General features: G+C 54.0%; 1 protein-coding gene across 1 annotated transcript in view; it reads left to right on the forward strand.

Annotated features, from left to right (window-relative positions):
- Positions 1-22,888, forward strand: part of ENDOV (endonuclease V) — an 87,044-nt gene extending 64,156 nt beyond the window's left edge. Inside the window, 3 exon segments of the mRNA XM_036836327.1 lie at positions 21,286-21,428; positions 22,326-22,446; positions 22,851-22,888. Coding sequence (XP_036692222.1) covers positions 21,286-21,428; positions 22,326-22,446; positions 22,851-22,870 — 284 coding nt within the window. The 3' untranslated portion in view covers positions 22,871-22,888.
- The last annotated feature ends 484 nt before the right edge of the window (positions 22,889-23,372 follow it).

Genomic DNA, 23,372 nt, shown 5'->3' on the forward strand with positions numbered 1-23,372 from the left:
GGAGGAGGGGCCCTGGGGCAATGTCCAGGGGCAGTGGGATCTCTGGGAGGGAAGTATGGAACCCTGAGGGGAGGACACTGCGGTCAAGGGCCCAGGACCCTTTGGTCCCAAGGGCGACCTCTGTGGAGCTCTCTGTCTGCCAGAAGGCAGTATGTGGGACACCTGCGCAGAAACGCTGGGCTCTGCTGAGGGGCTGGTGGGGGGCACACTATGGCAGCCGTCTGCCTTCTTTAAATCTTTTAAACTGGACCCAAGACCCTGGGCAGGAGAGATTCAATCTGAGTAGTGTTTGCAGCTTCCTCTCCCTCCCTAGAGTTCAAGAGGTATCTGGGAGTTGGGGACTAGAAAATCAAGGGCTGCCTTGCCCAAAACCCTCAGAGGAAGAACTTCAAGTTGCCTAGCTACCTGGTCTGAAGGTCTCATATGTGTACACCCGTTCTCCCGACCTGAGCCCTGTACATCAGGACTGCAGCGGGGATGGGGGTGGGGGTGGGGGGGAGGAAGTGCTGTATACACACTTGCAGTGGAGTTGGGAAAAGATGTGGCAGGATCACACAAGTATATGGTTTTCCCACCTCATGGATGCAATAGATGTGAATAACCTAAAAAGCATAGATAATAGTAAAATGTAGTAGAAAATATTAGAAAGTGATGAGTTCTATGTATTACCTTTGTTCTTAATATAATTTATATAATTGTAAGTTTGTATAATTTAAATTTTAATGATGACTGTGTTTAACAATCAGCTTGCAAATTCCTGAAAATGTAGCAATCAGCTGGAGCCAGCCAGCTGGGCACATCACTGGTGGAAGAGGATGGAGCGGCCTTCAGAGGTTAAATTGGGGTCGGGGGGGCAGGTACCTCGATGTAGGGAAAGCAAAGGGGGCTGGTGGAGAAGTGTGGCCGGAGGCTCCCCAGCTGTGGCCAGTGTAGTAAAGGCAGGCAGGCATAGGAAGGCTAAACAGGTGGGTCGGGCACTATTCTGAGCACGTCAGTGCTGTTGAGGGTCTTTACCCAGCGGATGGTGGGAGCCCACCCAGGGAGGGTACCCAAGCCTGGTGCTGTGCCCAGGACCCTCACCCATCCTGTGGTGTCTCCTGGCCCTGTTCTCTTCAAGGGCCAAGGCCATGGGCCGGCCTAGGAAGGAAAGAGCTACCCTCATGTCAGGCAATAGGGGGGCGCTGGGTGGGTGCTGGGAGGGCACAAGGAGGACCTGGGAGGACCTGGGAGGGCACTGGGAAGAGCTGGGGGGACAATGGACCCAGGCCAGGGCCCACCCACCACTTGACTCTGAGCCCATCTAGCATGAGGGTCCACCTTGCCTTTTGAAATAGCTCTCCCTGCAGGGGGGAGGCTAGGGAGTGGAGGGGGAGGCTGGAGAGTGGAGGGGGAGGGCCAGGCAAGGCCCCTGGACCCCATCTGGGAAGAGAAGAAGGCAGAAGTCCTCACTGATCTGGCTCTGGACACTGGTGGGCTCCTCAGACAAGAGTCAGGCCCATGTCACTGCTAAGGACACGCCGTGGACCCTGCTGGGTGAGCTGGCGTCTCACCTGGGATGGGAGGACACTGTGGTAATGTCAGTGGCTGCTGTTTTAAATGTGTGGGGACACGTCTGCCATGCTCCTGTGTTGATTTTTGCTTTTGTTTCTGTTTTTGGTTTGTTTCTGTTTGCGGCAGCCCCACAATGCTGGTTACGATCTGTTTCTCAGTCTGGGTGCTGCTTTCGTACGGGTGTTCACTTTGTGTCCAGGAGGATGACTTATGCACCCCTCTATGTATGGTTATTTGGGAGGGCAGCACCCACAGGTTGTCCCTGGAGCAGAGGAGACAGGCTTTTGGCTGCTACCAGGTGAGAGTCAGCAGAGACCTCTGGCAGCCAAGCCCTCACAACAGAGCCAGGCCATGTGACTCCCATGTGAGAAGCCCCTGGGCCCAAGGGATTGGGGATGGGGCCACTCTGACAGCAGCAAGCCCCATGGGGCCTCTGACCCCTGGCCTGGAGTGGTATTCCTGACAGGCCCCATCCACCCTCTCTGGCGTGATGGGGACAGGTCCCTGCTGCCCAGCTCTGCTGGGGGAGGGACCACACCAGAGCCGTCCCCTCTGCCCTCTTCTCAGACACCCCTGCAGTAATAGCCTTATCTTATAAACAAGGAATTGTCCTTTTCAAAGCCCTCTGTCCATGTTCATTCATTTGCCTTCCTAAGGCATGACTGGGCTATTGTCCTTACGTGGCAGATAAGGAAACCAAGGGAAGTCCAGGGTCTCCCACACGTGCAGTGAAGGAAAAGCTGAGGGGCAAGCCCTGGCCTTCACACTCCCACCCAGCTTTCTCCCCGCCCGGCACAGTCCCCTCTCTCCCTGCCCACCCCACTACTTCCCCCCTCAACCCCGAACCCGCAAGGGAAAGAGCTCTCCGACTGGCAGGACCGGGTGGCAGAGAGGAGGCCCAAGAAGGGACAGTGGCCCATCCTGCCCACACCCGGTGGTGGAGGCAGATCAGGCCAGGACCGCAGACCCCGGGCTGAGGAGCTTCTCACCTGCTACCCTTGGAGGAGAAGCCTCCCTACTTCACCACAGGGTGTTCAAGTTCATGCCCATTGTGTGACTACAACTATCCCTGCGGCAGCCACATGGGGACTAACCAGTCGTGGGCCGTGGTCATTAGCGTTGGACAGTGGGGTCCCCCCACCCCGGGCCTCCAGACTCCCTGCACCCAGGGGCATTTCCCACCCTGAGGACCCCCTTCCTCTGAGCCAGCCTGGGCAGCCGTCAGCCCAGTCTGGCTGGAACAGAGCCCTGGGTGGCCTGCCCTCCTCTGGACCGAGCCCAATGCTGGGATCAGGTGGGGAACAGGTGCTTTTGAACTTGATGACTTGCTTACCCCAGTAAACAGGAGTTTACAGGCATAAACTTACCATCCTGTCTCGGTGAAAACTCACTTTTCTCCAAGCAGGGGTTTCTGGCCCCAGGCAGAACCGTGGGCACTTAGTACAGTGTAAATATTCATTGTGTGCTCTCAGTTCAGCAAATATTTCCAGAGCATCTACTGAGGGGCAGACCCGGTGCCGGGGCCAGGGATGAACACAACAGTCTCTCCATCCTGAGGTTGCTCAGCCTGGTGGGCAGATGGGGTAACACACACCTCCAGGGCGGGATGGCACGTGAGTGCCCCAGGCCAGGGCAGGTGGGTGGGTTGGGGTTGAGCAGTCAGGGGGATTTCCTGAGGAGGTGATACCAGAGCACGGTCTTGAGGAGCGAGTGGGGAGGGAGGTGGCTGGCACGAGCAATGCCGGGTGAGGGATGAGGGGCGTGAGTGGAGGGAGGGGACGTCTTCCATCTTCGCAGTGTAAACTGCAGAGCTGGCTGGGAAGAGGCGTGGGTGAGGGCTGGCAAGCGTGTAGGAGCCACAGTTCCGTCCTGTCCATTTCATCCTGTCTGCAAGGAGGCACAGCTGCAGTGCCGAGTGTATGTAGGAGGTTCTGCCTGGGAACCTGCCTGGGAGGGCAGACTTGAGGGGGACACTGGCTGAGAGGCTGCTGCTGGGTGATGAGGGGTGGGAAGGAGTTTGTGGCAGGAGCCAGGGAAAGAGAGACGGACTTGAGAACGTTTGAGGAGATGAAATCGTCGGGACTTGGTGATGACTTGGGTGTGAGGAGTGAGCAGAGGGAGGAACCTGGGAAGATTCCTGAGTCTGGTGCCGCCCGCTGAGTAGGGGAAGATCTGGAGGGAGGGAGAGACCGTGAGTTCTTGCTGGGACATGTCACGTTTGAAGTGGTTATTCGACAGCCAGGAGGAAATTAAAATGATGGGGACCAGGTACTTGGCTCCAAACCCAGTACTTATTAGACTATCCATATTGTCCAATGAGGAGACTGGTCCTGAGCCAACAGGGACTACGGGTCAGTGGGGAGGTCGGGGCTGACAATGGAACCCCGAGAGCATCTTCAGCACGGTGGAGTTATAGCCAACCAGTATAGAGACCGCCCAGGGAGAGGATGGAGGAGAGCGCCCGGGACCCCACTGCTCAAGAGATTAGTTAAGATTTCTGATCTCTGAGAGTGACACCACTGGCGATAGGTCCTGGCACTCCCAGCCATTTGCGTGGTGCCCTTGGACACCAGCGTGCTTCCCAGCACTGTCCTCCCTTCCCTCCAGACAACGGAACTGGTAAATTCAAAAGCCAGGTCTGGAGCGGTCCTGGAGCCCCCACTCCAGAACCCCATTTGTATCCCTTTGGTTGGCTCCCTCGAGCTAACAGCATCTGGCTGGTGCGGTGGGTGCTGGGGCCGCCAGCCCGCTGTGTCCTTCCACATCAATTTCACCATCTGCCACAGGCAGGAGAGGGCATATGAAATATAAAATGAGCCGAGGTGTAAAAGTGTTTTGGAATAAAAATGGTATGTACCGGCAAGGGATTACAATTATTACAAGGTCTGTGCCTGATGCCATCACTCACACCTGGGAGGGGAGGGCATGAGCTCCTGCCTCTCTAGCCTCCTCCTCTGGGGACTGGGCCACCGCGAACAAGGCTCACTGGACAGAGGCCGCAGGCTGCCAGGCACCGGCAAGGTCCTGAGAGCCCTGGGGGACCTCCCAGTGCACCAGAGAACACGACACAGACCAGTTCCTTCGTTCCCTCATTTGATCACGGAGGGACCTGTGAAGCGGTCACAGCAGGGGTTATTACATTTTATTTCCCCCATTTTACAGACCAGGCAATCGAGGTTCCTTACGTTTCAGTGTCTTGGCTTAAGCAGCACAGCTAATTCTTGTAATGTAAGAACTGGCCTTCTGTTTCCAATCATTCATTCATTTATTCATTCAGTGAACAGTCAGTCTTCCAGTATCTGTTGTGTGCTGCCGGGAACTCTCCCAGACAGTGGAGATGCAAGAGCTTTCCAGCTAATTTTTTTAAAGTTGATTTCTTGGTTTTAAGTTTCAATTTCATGCACTTTTCTTAAAACCTTGTTATCTGCTACTAGCAGTTGTATTAAGATCCCTCTAAGGTGGTGTCTGGCTGGGCCGAAGCATGAACCCATGGCTTTCCGGTCTATCAATATCCAAAAGATGCAGTGGGCACCCTCTGGGGCAGGGTGAGGAACGTCGGGAGGGAAAGAGGCTCAGCATGTGAGCTCCAGGGTCACAGCCTTGGCCACCAGCTGCGAGACTCTGGGTGGATGTGAGGATGACATCAGGTGGCACAGGGGAGGCACCCCGTGGAATGAGCGCCTGGTCAGTGGTGGTGGTGGTTATCATTTTTACAGTGATGTCGTTGTGCTGTTGGCAGCACTGGTCCAGTCCGGGGAGGGTCTCCAAGCCAGGAGGGGAGCTGACATGACGTGCAGGAAGCAGAGAGCTGTTTTTCCATTGTGGCTGTGCTTCCCATCTCTGTTTTTCTTGATGCTGAGTCAGAGTTAGTGTCCAAACCTCTCAGATCCTGCGGCATGTGGACATGTCATGGGGATGAAACAGGAGCTCTTGGGAGAGGAGCCCTCTTTAAACACCCGTTGTAGGGTGTGTGTGTGTGTGTATGTGAGAGAGAGAGAAAGAGAGAGGTTTGGGGGGGCGGTCAGAGAGGAGAAATCTTAAATTGTCACGTAGTGGGAAGAAAACAAAAGAATGAAGGAGTGACATCCTCCTGTTGGTTGTCTTAGGGTTGCAAAGCCTCTTTCCTGGGGAGATTTTCATTCCCTGTCTGCACAGGGACAGCCCAGTGCCCTGGGAGGCAGGGCTGCAGCAGGAAACTGGTCAAAGCCAGCCCTCACCCTTCCATCCCACCCCCACTCAGGACCAGCCCCATCGGCTGACAGTGACTCCGGCAGGGTCCCCCGGTCCCCCAAGCCAGTCGAAGCTTGGCCTTAGCCGTGACTGTCCCTGAGGCTCTGAGGGGAGGCCGACCTCCCAGGGAGTAACGTGCATCATGCTTCCTGACCCCTCCTGGTCACCCCATCCGTATCCAGTGGGGTGGGAAGTAAATGTCCCTTTTTTTTTTTTTTTTGGCCACACTATGCAGCATGTGGGATCTTAGTTCCCCGACCAGGGATTGAACCTCTGTCCCCTGCAGCGGAAGTGCAGAGTCTTAACCACTGGACTGCCAGGGAAGTCCTAGTAAGTGTCCATTTTTATTCCTTCTGCCATGGCTCTTTACTCGGTGATACCCATGGGCCAGGACAGTGCTGGGCACAGGGGGTGGCACGGGGAGGAGAAGATGTCCCCACCCTCAGGCCGGGTAAATCGACCTAACAAGGGATTCTTGAAGAGTGAGGAGCTGCGGCCACGAGCGAACCTGTCACCTCTCATAGCGGCTACTGCCTGGCGTCTGGGCTGCACAGCCTGCGGCCAGCTCCCCGCCCCCACCCCCGACCGTGCTGCAGCCCAGCGGTCCTCGCTTCCTTGTGGCCCTGGGGCTCCTTTCTGCTCTGCACACTCAAGTGCACACCTGGAAGTGTGGGGTGAGGCCACACTGGACCAATGGCGCAAAGAGTCAATGGATAAGAACCTTTTTCTGCCCCCTGGGGGGATGGCCCTGAGTGGTTCATAAGTCTCTCAGGAGGTCCCCTGGGATTGAACACCTGGTGCCCACAGCAGTGGCCAACTCTATCACTCATCCTTGCACTCCTGTTTCCCCCTGGACCACTTCACAGGTAAACCACCTACCAGCCTCAGGCTCTACCTTTGGGAGAGCCCAGCTGACTCAGGGGCATCTGAGGAGCACACAGCAGGGCTCCCACCCAGGCAGGGCATCAGGGAAGGCCTTCCCAAGGGAGTATCGTTTAAGCTGAGTTCTGAAGCAGGAGTGAGACTTGTCTAGGCAAAGAGGTATTCTAGGTGAGGAAAGGCAGCACATGCAAAGGCCCCAAGGCAGCAAGGTGTTTGGATGAGCAGGGGGTGGACATGGAGTTCAGCAGGGCCTTCTTTGTAGGTCACACTAAAGGGTTTAGACTGCACTAGGGGCATGGGGAGCCACAGAAGGGTTTGGAGCAGGTGACTATTTTTTAAAAATTGAAGTTGATTTTACAATGTTGTGTTAGTTTCAGGTATACAGCAAAGTGATTCAGTGTTTTATGTATATATATATATATATATATATATATATATATATAATATATATGTTATTACAAATATTGAATATAGTTCCCTGTGCTATACAGTAGGTCCTTGATGTTTATCTATTTTATATATAGTAGTGTGTATATGTTAATCCCAAACTCCTAATTTATCCCTCCCCCAACCCTGCTTTCCCCTTTAGCAACCATAAGTTTGCTTTCTATGTCTGTGAGTCTATTTCTGTTTTGTAAGTTCATTTGTGTCATTTTTTTAGATTCCACATATAAGTGATATTATATATCTGTCTTCCTCTGTCTGATTTACTTCACTTAGTATGATAATCTCTTGGTCCATCCATGTTGCTGCAAATGGCATTATTTCATTCTTTTTTATGGCTGAGTAATATTCCATTGTATATATGTACCACATCTTCTTTATCCATTCATCTGTTGAGTCGATGGACATTTAGGTTTCTTCCATGTCTTGGCTATTGTAAATAGTCCGGCTATGAACATTGGGGTGCATGTTTCTTTTTGAATTAGATTTTTCTCCAGATACATGCCCAGGAGTGGGGTTGCTGGATCATATGGCAACTCTAATTTTAGGGGGGTTTTTTTGGCCACACCGTGCGGCATGCGAGATCTTAGTTCCCCATCCAGGGATCGAACCTGTGTCCCCTGCAGTGGAAGCGTGGAGTCTTAACCACTGGACTGCCAGGGAAGTCCCTATTTTTAGTTTTTAAAGGAACCTCCATACTGTTCTCCATAGTGGCTCTACCAATTTACATTCCCACCAACAGCGTAGGAGGGTGCAGGTGACTATTTTTGAAAGCTTCTTCTGGCCACTCAGTGGGGAATGGATCCAGCACTGGCACCAGAGCAGACAGGGGGACCATTTAGGAGGCTGTCCTGGTGACCAGGTGGGATGACGGCTTGGAACAAGGGTGGAGGTGGGGAGAACACCCAAAATTATGCCATGTGCGGAATCAGCATCCATTCTATGTGAAGTCCAAGGCTGACCGTATTTATCTCTGGCCTCCATGACTGTCCTGGTTGATTTCTCAGGGACCCAGCAGCCTGGTCTCCCCTCCACAGGCCTCTGACACAGCCCTGCCGCCCCCTTTCCTGTCTCCTTATCCCTCAGATCAGTCTGGGGACATTCCCAGCACTCAAGTCTGGGGGCATTTTCCCAGCTCCAGCCAGCTGTCTCATAACCCCTGGCCTTTAAACAGAAGTGCAGGAGGGACGGCAGGAGGGACGTGGAAAACAGCTCAGATGTCTCGGACGTGCCCCTTAGTGGCCGGCCGGGGTGCAGGCTGCACACTCTAGTCTTAAACCTAAGACAAGTCACTCGATCTCTGAAGTCTTGGCTTCTTCATCTGTGAAAGAGGGATGTTCTCCGCCTCCTAGGAAATCATGTCAAGAGCACAGCATGGACCAGTGGTGGACCAGCAGTGGGACTGGCACAGAGGTTCTGGGGGTCCAGGAGGGCAGCTCCTGTTCAGGGTGTGGGCTCGTCCCCCGACCCCACCCCAAAGTCTTCTCTGACCATAGGTGACCAGGCACTCAAGGGTGCTTCCAGGGAGGCTCTTGCAGGCCCAGCTCCACCGGCCTGGAGGGGCCAGGTTGCTTGGTCCAGCCACATGCTCTCCATGTCCTGGGCGGGCTGGGGGCACCCTGCAGAAGGGGACCCCCATCAGAGTTGGACCAGGCACAGGTGGGAGAGTAACGCAGCAGGGCAGAGACCTGGTCACTGGGAAGCCCACCTTCTGATGGGCAAACTTAGGCCCCGCTGCGTGGGCAGCCGTCATCCCACGTGGGGAGCATCATATCCGACCCCATCTGGAGGTGTCCAGCCCTGCTGCCCCTTTAAGTGAAGGGATGCCTCAGAGAGCTGGGTGGGGGAGCTCAGAGCCTGCTTCGAAGAATTGAGCTGCATTTTGCTGCAGCATCTGGCTTGCAGGCCCCGGTGCTCCCTGGTGAGGCCTCTCCATCTCCCCTCTCTCTCTGTCTCGCACACATACACACTCCCATCTCCCTCCTCTCCATCCTTTCATCTCGGCCTCACACTCATAGTATTTGGGTCTGTGAAGTCACGGCTTCCTTCCCGTGACTGCCATTTATAGCTGGCAGTAATGAAAGGCGCCCATTTTTTTAAAAAATAAATTTATTTATTTTATTTTATTTATTTTATTTTTGGTTGCGTTGGGTCTTTGTTGCTGCACGCGGGCTTTCCTCTGGTTGCGGCGAGCGGGGGCTACTCTTCGTCGTGGTGTGCAGGCTTCTCATTGTGGTGGCTTCTCTTGTTGTGGAGCACGGGCTCTAGGCACGTGGGCTTCAGTAGTTGTGGTGCACGGGCTTAGTTGTTCCGTGACATGTGGGATCTTCCCCGACCAGGGCTCGAACCCGTGTCTCCTGCACTGGCAGGCGGATTCTTAACCACTGCGCCACCAGGGAAGCCCAAGGCGCCTGTTTTACATTCGCTGGGCCCCAGCAGCACTACAGAGACACGGATCCCTTTGTTGCAAATAATCAATTTGCTTCTATATTGCGTAACATCCTAAAAAGCTTTCCAGGGCAAGCTCCCACCGGCTGGACACTGTGATCTCATCAATATTGCATGGCATCGGGCACTACTGTTATGCGGTTTCATTAAAAATTTAATTTGTGGTTTAAATCTGCAGTGTTTCCTTTAAAAGGATATAAAGGGAGGGAGAGGCTTCATGTTGGGGGTGAGCAGATCTTGGGGGGAGGGGGGATCCCAAGCCCCAGGAGAGGGAGAGGGCCTTCCAAGGGCTGGAGCAGCGGACGCCTCTCTGATTGGCCGCCGGCCACAGCTGCTGCTGCTGTTGCTGGAGGGGGGGTTGACTGGACCATTCATAGAAATTATTTCTCCAAAGCCTGCACTGTTTCCCTTTCTATATCAGCCATGGGGAAAGGGCAGCTCCCCGGAACCCAGACGCTGGCGGAGGGCTGGGGTGGCGGTGGGGGAGGCTTTCACCAGAGACCCTAGGCCCCTCCAGACCAGAGTTGCCACCCCACCCCGAACTCCTGGCTGTGTGGCCTCTTGCAGGTTACCTGCCCTCTCTGAACTCTGGTCACCCCCACTGCCCCCTAAAGTCAGTGCCATAACTCCCTGAGAATGAGTGAAGGGCCTCCCAGATCTGAGGCAGCACAGCCTGTGTCACTGTTACCCCCATGTGGCTATGGCGGAGGTGGCCCCTAGTGACAGGGTGGCAGTCCACAGGACCCCTGCTGGGGATCACAAGTGTCTGAAAGGCCACCATAAGTCTTATTTCTTTATCTGGACCTCACTCCCTCCCGGAGCGGACTTGGGTGATGCCACCAGCCCTGCAGCTTGTAGACTGGGATTTCGTTTCCAATGAGGGACCTTCACTGGGGGGTGGGGGGTTGGTTTTGCTCTTTCCAGGGAGGGAGGAGGAGGCCCCTGAGAGCTCTGATTCTGGTGGGGGAGGAGAGAGAAGTGAAGTGAGGAGTGGGAGCAAGCACAGATGGGCCAGAAGAGACACTTGGGCAACCTCCTAATGCTGCCTGGGCGCCTCTGCCTGAGGGCGCTTCAGACCCGCAGGCCCTGGCGAGGCCACCGACTGTCTCAGAAGGCAGGGATTTGTGCATCCGGGGCTATCTTCTGACATTGTTCCAGAGTGATTAAGTTAAGCCTCCTGGGGCCAGCTGGAGAGAGAGGACAAATTGCTTTGTAAATTTGATTTGCTGCCGTAGCATTTACAGCGTGCCTGGGGCATATCCACAGTGGCAGGTGCATTGGTGCCCTTCCCTCCCTCACACGGGGGTCTCACCGGCCATGTATACACCGGTCACACGCCATGCGTCCAGAACATGACTTGGGCACCACTCACTTCAGTGCACATGTTTGTGTCCACTCGTGGTGGGCTCATGGTTAATCCTCAGTGTCTCAAATGCCCACACAAGGCAATGGCCACCCACAACTGCAGCCTGCTGGGAGACTTGTCCCAAAGACCCCTGGAGGGGTCCATTTCTGTGGGCAATAGCCATGGGTACCACAGGGGCTAGAGCTGGGATCTAAACATCTGAGACTTGAAGGTTCTCTAAGAAGAGGGGCAGAGCCAGTGCTGGACCAGGGTCTCTGGACCCCGGTGGGGCCTTTGCAACACCTGGGCTGCCTTTCTGCATTCCTGGGGAAATAGGACAAGGCAAATATTGTGGTCTTCAAAGAATCTGTGAGCTTGGATGATGGTATGATGAGACCCATGGACCACACTGTTGGGCTGCTGAGGGCCATCCAGGGAAGGAGGACATGCTGGGGCCAGGGGTCCATCCAGACAGAAAAGCATGGCTGGCATCACCACCCAGATAGAGAAGGACTGATGGTTCCTTTCTGGCAGGCCTGCCGTGCATTAGAAAGCACACACTTGGTAATGGAGCATCTTGGCCTGGCTGTAGCCCAGGAAACAGGACTCAGGCCCTTGGGCGCCGCTGGTTTCTTTGCCTGCTTCCCAGGCACTCTGGGAGCACTGGCCAGTAGTGTCTAGAGCATCCTCTAGACACTACTGGGCAGTGGGAAAATGGTCAGGGATCCTGGCAGTGAGAGGCAGCTTCAGCATCATGCCTGGGCCAGAGCCGGCTCCTCTGCTCAGCTGCTGTGTGACCTCGAACATGTGACTTCACCTCTCTGAGCTGTGTCAAGTGTTAAACTAGACAAGACCCATAAAACTCTGAGAACGGTGTTGGTCTACAGAAATAAATTAGTAAAGCTTAGTAAATGCTGATTATGATTTTTTTCTTCTTTCCCTCCCTCAAGATGCTCAGGTACTAGTAACACAGGGGAGTGAAGGAGGGGCTGAGCCAGGGGTCCCGGGGTTAGGGAGCTCCTGCCAAGCCACAGACAAGGAAGGAACGTGGGCCTCTGAGAAACATCTCAGGCTGGGCCCTTGCACAACAGCACCCTCCCCACCTTTTAAATTTTTTAATTTAAATTTAAAAATGTTTTAAATTGTGCTAATATATACATAATATAAAATTTACCATTTTAACCATTTTTAAGTATACAGTTCAGTGGTATTAAGTACCTTCACATTGTTATGCAATCATCTCCAGAACTTTCATCCTCCCAAACTGAAACTCTGTCCCCATGACACTCTAACTCCCCATCCCTCCTCCCATCATGCCCAGGCACCCATCATTCCACTTTCTGTCTTCATGAATTTGACTCCTTTAGGGACCTCATATAAGTGAAATCATGCATATATGTCCGGTTGTGACTGGCTTATTTCACTTAGCATAATGTCCTCAAAGTCCATCCATGTTGTAGCAGGTGTCAGAACTTCCTTCCTTTTCAAGGCTGAATACTATTCCATTGTACGGATGGACCACATTTGGTTTATCCACTCACCTGATGATGGACACTTGGGTTGCTTCCACCTTTTGGTGATTGTGGATGATGCTACTATAAAGATGGGCATACAAATATCTCTCCTAGACCCTGCCTCCACTGATTTTAAATATATACCCAGAAGTGGGAATTTCTGGATCATATGGTCCCCACCCCACATTACAAATGCAGGAACTGAGGCTACACAGAGGAGCTCAGAGGCTTGACCAGGGACCCAGCGTCCCCACCTCCCAACCCCTGCCCTCCAGCTCCTCTGTGGCCTATTCCCAGGCCTTCGGGAAGGCTCTCTGGAAGAGGTGAGCTGTGATGGACGCACTGAAGCTGTGATGCTGTCATCATGGGGAGGGGGGCACTGGGCCAGGATGGCAAGTGGACAGTCACCAGCCAGGCTTGACTCAGCGCTGGGAAGGCGAGCCAGACGAGGGCTCCCAAGGGGAGAGACAGACCAGGAGCAAGTTCAAAGGCAGCAGTAGGAGCACGGGACCGCAGGCTCTGGTCCCCTCTGCATCTGGGCCTGTCACCCGAGGCACGAGTGGGTGCTATCTGCCCCTGGCGGCCACCTCAGCGTCTGCTGGACCTTTGGGGTTCCCCCACCCCCCACATGGGAGGCCCAGATGGCTCTCCGTGGCTTGGATGAGGGGGCTCGGCAGGAAGGGGCTTCTGCTGCCATGCCCTCTGTCCCCAGGGCCTGCTCAGCTCTCTGCAGGGTCAGCAGAGCCACCTGGTCTTGGTGGAGATGCCGGGCTCTGCCCTCCCCAGGGCCAGTCCAGCCCCAGAGTGCAGTCGGCCTGGAGAGGCCAGGGACCTGCCCCCAAGGTCTCTTCAATTTCCTGATAAGAACTGAAGGGCTCCTCGCTTCCCAGGGAACCCCCATGCTGACAGGTGGCTCTGGTGACTGTCCTCGGTGTGTTGTCTGAGTGCTTCCATCTCCCGTTACAGGTGGAACCACACTGTCCCCTGTGGCTAGAGGCCTCCTGCAGTCAGTGAATCAAGCCTGAGCGTCACTTCAGCCCAGGGCGTTTCAGAACCCCACACACCAACCCTTTCTTGTCCCTGTGGCACAGCAACTGGGTCCCCGAGTGACCGAGGTGAGAGGAGGCCTCGACTGACCTGTGGGGGACATACCTTGGGAGGGAAAAAGAAAGGACACCCGTCATTTGTAGTAACTGATGTCTCGGGATGCTTGTGACTGTGGTATGACCTAGCGGCTGCCTAGTCCAGCCGTCCTGACTGATGAGGTGGCCGAGGGGTCAGCCCAGCTTCCCAGGTCCTGCCCATGCTTCGTTCTCCTGGCTGCTGTTTTCCTTTGAGGAAACCGATACCCGTCCAACAAGTTTCTTTTCTGCTTAACTTGACCCCAGTTAGGCTTTGCTCTTTGCAACGGGGAGCCTGGCCTGGTGGAGGAAGCTGTTTCACCTGTTACCAAGCAGCTCATCACTGCATGTGGGCGAGGCAGCTGGGAGGAATGCAGGGGGCCTGGGTTTCAGACACAAATGAGGGTCACTGGAGGAAGAGGTGGCGTGGTTGTGTGTGTGTTGGGAAGAGCGCTAAAGGAACTTTCCCACCTCTGAAGGCCATGCGGCTGAACAGTTAGAAGCACAGCTTTGCCTATACGCCCCCCACCCCCCACCTCCCCCCACAAGCCTGGGTTTGGATCCTAGTGCACCGATGACCGGCTGTGGGTCCTTGCTCAAATTCACCTCTCTGAATGCCAATAAGCACATCTGAAATATGGTGATCACAAGACATGGGATTGTTGGGAAGACGGCAGGAGAGGAAGTATATGAAGCACCTGACACAGTGTCTGGACATATCATATTCCCAATTCACCATCATAGTACCGTACATCAAGGCCAAGGGTGGTGTGCAGTAGCCGCGACCCACAGAGTCAGGCTGCGCCTCCTCCTTGCCATCTGCGAGCCCTCGGCCCCAGCTGCCCACTTGCACCCCTCCCTCCACGAGGGAGCCCAGCCGTCCTCTCCAGCCCACCCTCTGGGACAGAGCTGAGTGCCAGCTGTGGGCTCTCAGTGTCTGCAGCCTCCAGGATTCCTGGGTTTGGGATGCCAGCTTCTTTTACTGTTGTTAAAGTGTTTTGCTGCTGGGAAGCCTCGAGCATCTCCACGGAGGGACATAAATAAAGGCAATAACCTGGCCATTAGGAAGTTTCGCCTGGTGTGTCCACCCTGGAGCGCCCTGGCATGCTGCAAGGCAGCCCTCGCCAGCGAGCGCAGGGACGGGTGAGAAGCCTCTTGTGCTCTCCGTTTCTGGGTCAGGTACCTCTTATTCTCTGGGGTGCAAACAGAGTGGGGGGTGGGCATAGGCAATGTGCCCCCCGTCAGGGTGGCGTGGGAGGGATGTGGGGCGGGCCGCCCCCAGGATGGAGCATAGTAAGCGCGGTGAGGCAGGACAGAGGGTGACATCTCTGAGTGCTGCTCTCCACGGCCCTCCTTCCTCCCCCAGCTGGACGTGGAGCCTGCAGGTGGGGCGTATCGCTCAGAACCCAGAGCTGAGGCTTGGGGCTGGCAGTGCAACCTGGCGGCTGTGGGTGTGGGCTTTGGCACCAGGCCAACGTTGGTGCAAGTCCTCGTCCCTGTGCAACGTCTGTGCCACTGGGCAGGTCCCACCAACTCGATAAACCTTGGTCTCCCGTGTATAGAATAGAGACGGTGATGGTCTCCACTCCCGGGAGCTGAGCCCAGAGCCACCAGCACCTGTAGAGGGGGTTGGCACACGTGCAGCCTTCAGCTCTGTCCTGCCCTGGATTGTCCCATGCAGGATGTTTGGGCTGAGGCCCGGCTGCTCGTGGGGTCTCTCCATCTCCCACCCTAACACAGAGGAGGCGCCGGGCCTGCCTGCTGGCAGGGAGGGGGTCTGACCTCATCTCCGGTCAAAGATGGGACAGTATTGGCTGGTGGCAAAGCTCCCCATGAGGGAGCCCCGCTGGGGGGCTGGGTGGGTGGGATGCTTGGGGGCCTGGAATCAAGCTGGATTAATTGAACCTGACAGGCTTGGGCCTGAGAGGGCTCAGAGGGTCCCCAGGCTGCTCCTCTGTTTTGATCTGACCACCGAGGGCTTCTACCCCCACCCAACCCCAGGCCTCTGTCTTCTTTTCTTTAAGAATTGTGACGGCACATTTTCATTTATTAATTTTATGCTTAATAACACTTTTTTTAAAACCCCAAAACTAGATGCCCGTGAGAAACAATTCACACTGTGTGGATAGTTGTCAGGGCCCCTCAGATGTGACCATGTGGCCCCAAACCCTATGACAGTTCCCTGGGTGTTTCCTGGGGATGCTGAGCCTGGGAGCGGGGGCGGAGAGATTGGGGGCTGCAAAGCTGAAAGGGAGCAGGAGGTGGGACACAGGGGGAAGAGTGGCAGAGGAGAGGACAACACTTAGGGTGCCCTGGGGCCATCCCAGGATGCAGGCTGGAGAGCAAGGCCAGCCTGAGGTGGGTGACATCCTGGCATCTGTGGGTTCACTCCAGCTGTGAGCTCCCCAGGAGTGAGAGCAGAAGAGGGCAGAGGGCAGGGGGCAGAGGGGGGAGGAACAGCACACAGGGACAGCTGAGGAGGTCCGCAGAAGGGGGTGAGTGTCTCCCCTAAGCCCCCAGGGCAGCAGTAGGACAAAGCTCTGTGTTCTCCTCCCCTCCCCTCCCCACGTGCTCTCCACTGAGGAGTCAGGGCCCTGGGTGTCCGCAGCGGCCTGTTTAGGGATCTGTGCGCTGGGCCAAGGTAGGCCAAGTCAGCCGAGGGCCGGAGCCGCTTTGACCTGGCAACCTTCCCGGCGCCCCCTCCCTCCCCCAACATTCCGTTCACAGCAGGCGTGGTAATTGGGTTTTACACGGGGCCCTCTGGCACTGACCTAGTTGTCTCGGTTCCCGCCTTCCTCTGTCCCTGTGTGTTCGCCCCTGATGTTCTTTAAACCCCAGGCATTGTGCCTTCATATGTCCTGATTTCATCCTCCACTCTGATTCTACTGGGCAAGGTCAGGCTGGTGCCGGAGCCTGGAGCAGGCGTTCGGGGTGCCTGGCAGAGCATGTGCTTCTCAAGGGCGCCCTGCTCTGGGCCCACCTCTGGGAATGAGACAAGTGAGGCCCCGGGTCTGCACCCTGGACAGCTGAGCAGCAGGTGATGGCCTGAGCGTGAGCCCGTTAGGGGCCTCCTCCCTGACGCTGGGTCCCCATGTGTGTGCGGAGGGATGGAAGGGTTTCTGGGGACCAACTCCTCATCTGGAAGTGGCAGCAATAATGCAAAGTGCACGGGCTCAACTGAAATAACACGTGGGGGGCACAAGGCCTGGCACCGGATGAGAACGTCCATCTGTCTGTCCATCTCCCTCCCTCTCTCATCACTTCCTCACCTGCAGAATGGAGGCCTGGACATCCCGGTGAGAGCCCTGTGCCCGCAGGGACCGTGTGTCCACTACCGGACACTGACCATCTGCGCTGGTGCTGGAGCAGCGCAGATGGGAGCATCTTCTGCCGATTAGAACATCTCTGGGGGGGGGGTGTGTTCTTGGGTTCCCCATTCACAGGTGAGAGCACCTGAGGCTATGAATGACAAAGGGACTGTGCCCAGGGCTCAGAGCTTCTCCCGCTGGACTCAGGATTCAAGCTTGGTGACCGACCCCTGTGCCCCTGCTCTTCACCCCTGCTCCGGGCTGACCAGATGTTTGGCAGCTCTGGGGCTATCTAGGGGGGTAGAGGGCGAGGAAAACTTGTCCTGAAGCGGGTCACCACCCTTCACCAGCCCCGTGGGTGGCCGAGCATGTCCTGGTCTGGATTCTGACAGGTTGCAGCTTGTTTTTTTGAGACTTGTCAGCATGGGGCTACCAGGGAAACAGGTGCCCATCTCTAACAGGGATGTCTAGCCGGCTGTACTCTGAAGGGGCATGTTCCTTGATTCCTACAGGGCTTGGGGCCAGTCCCTGTAAGAGGGAGCCTCGAAAGTGTCGGCTGGGGGGCACAGATGGCTTTGGGTTTAAACGGGGCCAGAGCTTTCACCAGCTCCTGCAAACAGTTCCCTGAATGTGGAGGTTTGGCTGAAATCAGGAGGGCGACATCAGCTGCTCCCCACACCCCCGCCCGGAATCCCCCCACTGCCCCCTCCCCAAGACATCCCCCCAATTTCAGAATCACCTCTGCTTGGTCTCCCAGCTCCTGTAAGCCGCCAAGCATGAATCCTGCCCTCCGAGGCTGTATGAATAATAGAACTGAAATCATCCCTAGTTAAAAATAGATACTCTTCTTAATAAATATTTTACGTACTGTCTTTAGAATATACAGATCCCCTGTCTGAAGAGTTAAAGAAAACCCTGTTATCGAACCCAAAGACTGTAGGAAAGGCTCAGCCTAATGTCCCCGCAGGCACAGCTCCTGACTGGGATCCACCCCTTCTTCAGTGACGTTCCCTGAACACAACCCACACCAGTACCGACAGAGCTCCCAGCCAGGAGCAGCCTGGGAATTCTTGGGCGTGTTAGTCACCTATGAATTTGATGGAGGCAAATCAGTTATCCGATGCCCCTTGGCTAAGTGAGGCTCGGAGTTCGGAAAAGCCAAAAGCAAGTTCTCACGTTCCCGCTGTACAGAAGGACTCCCCTCTGGGAGCGGAAGCTGGGGGCGTCTGGGGGCAGTCTCGGGGAGGGAGAGAAAATTCTGGGTGGGGAGGCGGAAGTGGTTGGAGTTTAAACTGCTGGCCCATTTCGGAAAACTTTGCAAATGCAGTATAACCTTGAAGGTCTGCGTTAATTAGGACACGGCATGATCTAGATACAGCAAATGAATCTGAATTATCTGCAGAAATAGCTCCCAATCTTGACCGCCTCCTCCCCGCTATGATCTTCCCATGGAAGACAGGGCAGGCAGGAAATGCTGGGGTCTGCCCAGCATGCAGACCACTTCAAAGTAACCCCCAATCTGCAGGTCCCAAGAGAATGGCTGAGAGTCCTTACTCAACAGGGCAGGAAACTGGATATTGAAGGGGCAGAGTATGCTGAAGCTAGGACAGATGAACCAAATGGGGTTTGGGGCCGATGTCTCAGCACTGGTCTCTCTGCCTGGACTGGCAACTGCATACCCCATCCGGTTTCCTTGGACTGAGCGCAGGGACCCTTCCCTGTGAGGCCCACCTGCCCTGAGGACGGGCCACTCTCTCCCTTGTGCCCAGCTTACTTTGAGGAGATTTTGGTTTAGCACCCGGCACCCTGATGAATGGGTGGATGGATGGATGAATAGATGGATGGATGGATGAATAGACGGATGGATGGGTGGTGGATGGTTGGATGGCTGGATGTATTGATGGGTATGTGGATAGATGGATGGGTGGATGGATGGATGGATGGATGGGTGGTGGATGGATGGGTGGTGGATGGTTGGATGGCTGGATATATTGATGGGTATGTGGATAGATGGGTGGGTGGATGGATGGAGGATGAGTGGATGGATGCATGGAGGGGTGGGTGGATGGATAAATGGGTGAGGGGACGGATGAATGTGTGGATGGGTGGATGGATGGGGAGTATGTGTGCATGGATGGATGCGTGGATAGAAAAAGCCACCTTGTATCAGACTCCAAAGGGGAATTGATCACAGAATAAAAATGGGAGCCCAGTCACTCCATTACTCCAGGGTTGATCATATATGTGGTAATGTGCTTTAATCCTTCTCTCCTGCTGCCCTCTATCCTTTGCTTTCCAGTTCCTGCATTACTGACTGGAAAGGCAGGGCTTGGGGAGCAGGGAGAAGGAGTAGGGGAGACCAGAATTGCAGAGGCCAGATAGTGAGAGTTCAAGGACCCGATGCTGGACTCTCCCACGTGGCCCACCTGGAGACCTTGAGAAACCAGGCTGCCCCTGCACTGTCAGTGAGCCAGGGCACTTTAGGACGTTATTATGTTTCCCAACGTTCCTCGAACAAAGCCGGTGCTGGAACGTTGGGCAATCAGAACTCAGCACCTACTCGGGCTCTCGTTGGGCGAGGCTTTGTGGGGGATACAAAAGAAGCTAAAAAAAAAAGACATCCAATTATTTCAATAGAAAGCATTTTTAAAAAATCCATGCCACTGTACCTACACTTGTTTTACGTTTTTTATTTTGGAAGGTACAGGGGAAGAAAATCATGAAATATTTTCATTTCTCTGTGATTAAGCAAACACTTAAAATATTAAACCATTGCTTAATAATTGATTAAAACTAACCTCATTGGGAGCCAATCACCCATTTGGCAGGATCTCTTTAAACTTTTAAGGGCTTTTAGCTCCCCCTGGCCGCCTAGCCTTTCTCTTGTCTGATTCATTCAGGTTTCAGCAGACAGTTTGCCTCTTGTTGATTGATGATGTCACGATGTCTCTATTGAGCTGTGGGATGGCTGACCCAGGCTGGATTCAGAAAAAGTAAAGTCCTAGCAACACTGTGTCTGAAGAGGTAGTGAGGGGAGGAGGGAAGGAAGTCAGAATGTCTGCAAATAACGGTACTGCGGTTTCTAAGATGCAGAAGGGGAATCAGAGGTAAAGCTGTGTGGCCTTCAGAGCCACTTAAGTTGTCTGTGACTTGAGTTTTCCCGCTGAATGACAATTATGCCGGCCTCTCTGTTTTTCAAGGAGGATACTAAAAACATTGAACCGAATGGTTTAGAACGTGGGCTCAGGCGTCACACTGCCCTGGTCCAACCCTTCCCCAGAGGTTACTTCATGTGTGACCTTGGACGAGTTTCTTAACCTCTCTGTGCCTCAGTTTCCTCATCTATAGAATGGGGGTAAGCGTAGAAATGCCCTCCTGAGCACATTAGGTAAGATATTCTCAGCATTAGCCAGGCTGGGAAAGGGCTCCGCTGTGGTCGCTGTGCTGATTTTAAATCAAGTACTTTGAATTCTGTAAGAGAAAGGGCCATTATATGAACAGCCAAAGTCCCCCAAACTAAGCACAGTCTTCAAGAGATATGTGCACACCCATGTTCATGGCAGTATTATTCACAACAGCCAAAAGGTGGAAGCAATCCAATTGTCCATCAGTGGATGAATGGATAAGCAAAATGTGGTCCATCCACACAACAGAAAATTATTCAGTCTTAAAAATGAAGGAAATTCTAACATATGCTACAATGCAGATGAACCTTGAAGGCATTGTGCTAAGTGAAATAAGCTAGACAAAAGAATACAAATACTCTGTGATTCTACTTATATGAGGTTCCTGGGGTATCCAAATTCATAGAGATGCAGTAGAATGGTGGATGCCAGGGGATGGGGGAGGGGAAATGGGCATTTAGTGTTAAATGGGGACAGAGTTTCAGTTTGGGAAGATGAAGAAGTTCTGGAGATGGATGGTGGTGACGGTTGCACAACAACGTGAATGTGCTTAATGCTACTGAACTGTACACTTAAAATGGTTAATACGGTCAATTTTATGTTATCTGTATTTTACCACAACAAAAAGTAATAACTAAAAACATCACTAAGCACACCTGCCTCCTGTCCTGAGTGTGTCACCCCTGATTGGGGCCAGACTCATTTGCTGTCTGTGGATGGTGCTCAGACGTGCATGGACGGGGCAGGGCTCTTTCATGACAGCTCAGCAGGGGCTGAAGAGCCCCCTCCCAACCTGCCGGGTTATCCGCAGACCAGCTGAAAGAAGCTTCTCAAGGGTCCACAGCTGGATGAGCCAACCTCACCCTTCTATGCCATTGGTGGGAGTGGAAACTGATCCGGCCTCTTCAGGAGGGGATCCTCGGGAAGGTGTATGGGAAACCTTAAAGACATGCCCAGGCCAGAGCCTCTGAGGAGTGGAGTTGTGGTTTGAACCCTGCCTGGTCCTAACTTAGCCTGTGCTCATTCTCCTTGATCCAGCCAGGCTCGGTAGCGTCATCTCTCAGTGGTGGAATGCGGTACAGGAGGATAGAGATGGGGACTGGACCCAACCCTTGCGAATCCCCCATCACCAGAGAACACAGGCAACAGTGATGACAAGGGTTTCCAAGATGCTGTTAACGGTAATATGATTCCTGCTGCCTTCCTAGAGCTGAGGGCTTAGATTTTTTTTTTTTTTTTTTTTGATGCAGACCATTTGTAAAGTCTTCATTGAATTTGTTACAATACTGCTTCTAGTTTTATGTGTTGTTTCTTATTTTTTGGCCACGAGGCATATGGGATCTTATCTCCCCAACCAGGGATCGAACCCACACCCCCTGCACTGGAAGGCGAAGTCTTAACCCCTGGACCACCAGGGAAGTTCCTAGAGCTGAGGGCTTAGAAAGTACTTTCACATGGTTGATTTTCTTCATTTCCTACAGCCTGCCTGCCCCATCCCTCGCTACAGACTTGTCTATTATTTATTTATTTATTCATTTTGGCCACGCAGCATGGCTTGCAGGATCTTAGTTCCCTGACCAGGGATTGAACCCGGGCCCAGGGCAGTGAAAGCGCTGAGTCCTAACCACTGGACCACCAGGGAACTCCCAAGACTTCTCCATTTAAAATGGCCAACGTAAGGTCCGCCTTCTCAGGGGGCTGTGGGGCAGGCCTGTGGGAGACCAGGGGTGGGGGAATCTGTGGGTGGGGGGCGGGGGAGGACACCCAGCACTGAGAGTCACACACAGACTCAGCAGCAGCTGAAAGGGCCACAACCATACGAAGCTGGGGTCCAAGTTCAGTCTTCCTCATTTTCTTTCCTCCTTTTATCATGCGTGCGCTCTTTTGAAAAATCAAATTAAAAAAGAAAAAAAAGTCAAACAGTTCAGAGAGGTTTATAAAGAACCCTCTTCCTATTCCTCCTTTCTCAGCCCTGAAGGCAAGCACTTTTAACTGTTTCATTTTTAATTATATGGTGGTCGCCTCCGAGAGCCTAAATAATATGCTCATAACGCCATTTCTTGATTTATCTGCTTTAGAGATTATCTGCTGTGCTGGGTGAGGCTTCCTCATTGACAGCGCCTGGCCCCGTCCCTGCCTCCGTGCGGTTCCCCCTCTGCCGCTTCCTGACTTTGGATTCTGTGCTCGGTTCTGTCTCAGGTATGGGCTTCTGCAGTCTCTCTGTCCTCCTGGGGAGAAGGGGGATGTGGGCCTGCCTTCCTGGGACACCCCTGCTTCCGCTCAAGTTTTGCGCTGCCCTGGTTGGTGGTCTTTCATTCCAGTCTGAGGCACTCTCATGTCTCAGGCTTTGGCCCCAGAGTGACGCTCTACATTCGAAAGCACATGCACGTGAACACTACATGGCGAGCAGGGCAGGGCCTGGCTCCTGGCCCTTAAGGTTCTGAGGCTCCAGGCCCCTTGCAGGACTGCTCACCTGGGCTCTGTCGCCCCACCAGGGGTTCAGAATCACTCCTCGTTTTCATTTGCATACGTTGGACCAGGCCTTTCTTATAGGCACTCCATTTTCTCCTGCATCTTGATTGCTTATTCCTTCCTTTTCGCAGAGAAGAAGCCCCTGCCCTGACCCTATCTCATCCCTGTTACCCTCTATGTATGGCTTGGACTCCATCCATCCTCCTCAAAGCTCAGACCAGGGGCTCCACACTTGGACCAGAACTTCCTGGCGCAGACTGTTGTTATTCCTGGATTTCTCATCACTTTTGTTTTTTGCCGCTGCATCTTGGATTTACTCCAGTCATTGTGTCACTTTGGTACCTTGGGCTTTCTTGTTCATGCTGAGGCTTTTGTTTCAGGGAAGTGGGCTGTCTGTTCACGTGTGAGACTAGCGAGGCTGGCGTGGAGCAGGCATGGGTGGGATTTGAGGACTGGCAGGCTGGGCTGCAGGGCAGCTGCCGAGAGCCCCCGGAGGCCAGCATTATGTTGGTTACTAGGGGCAACCAACACCCAGAGACCTCAGTGCCTATGTTCCAGATGAGGAAGCTGAGACCCAGGGGGCAAGTGGCTTGTCCAAGGTCACATGGCAAATTGGTGACCAGAACCCAGGTTCTCTGAGTCAAGAATCCAGG

The sequence above is a fragment of the Balaenoptera musculus genome, chromosome 20 (assembly GCF_009873245.2).
Source record: "Balaenoptera musculus isolate JJ_BM4_2016_0621 chromosome 20, mBalMus1.pri.v3, whole genome shotgun sequence".
NCBI classification, from domain to species: Eukaryota; Metazoa; Chordata; class Mammalia; order Artiodactyla; family Balaenopteridae; genus Balaenoptera; species Balaenoptera musculus.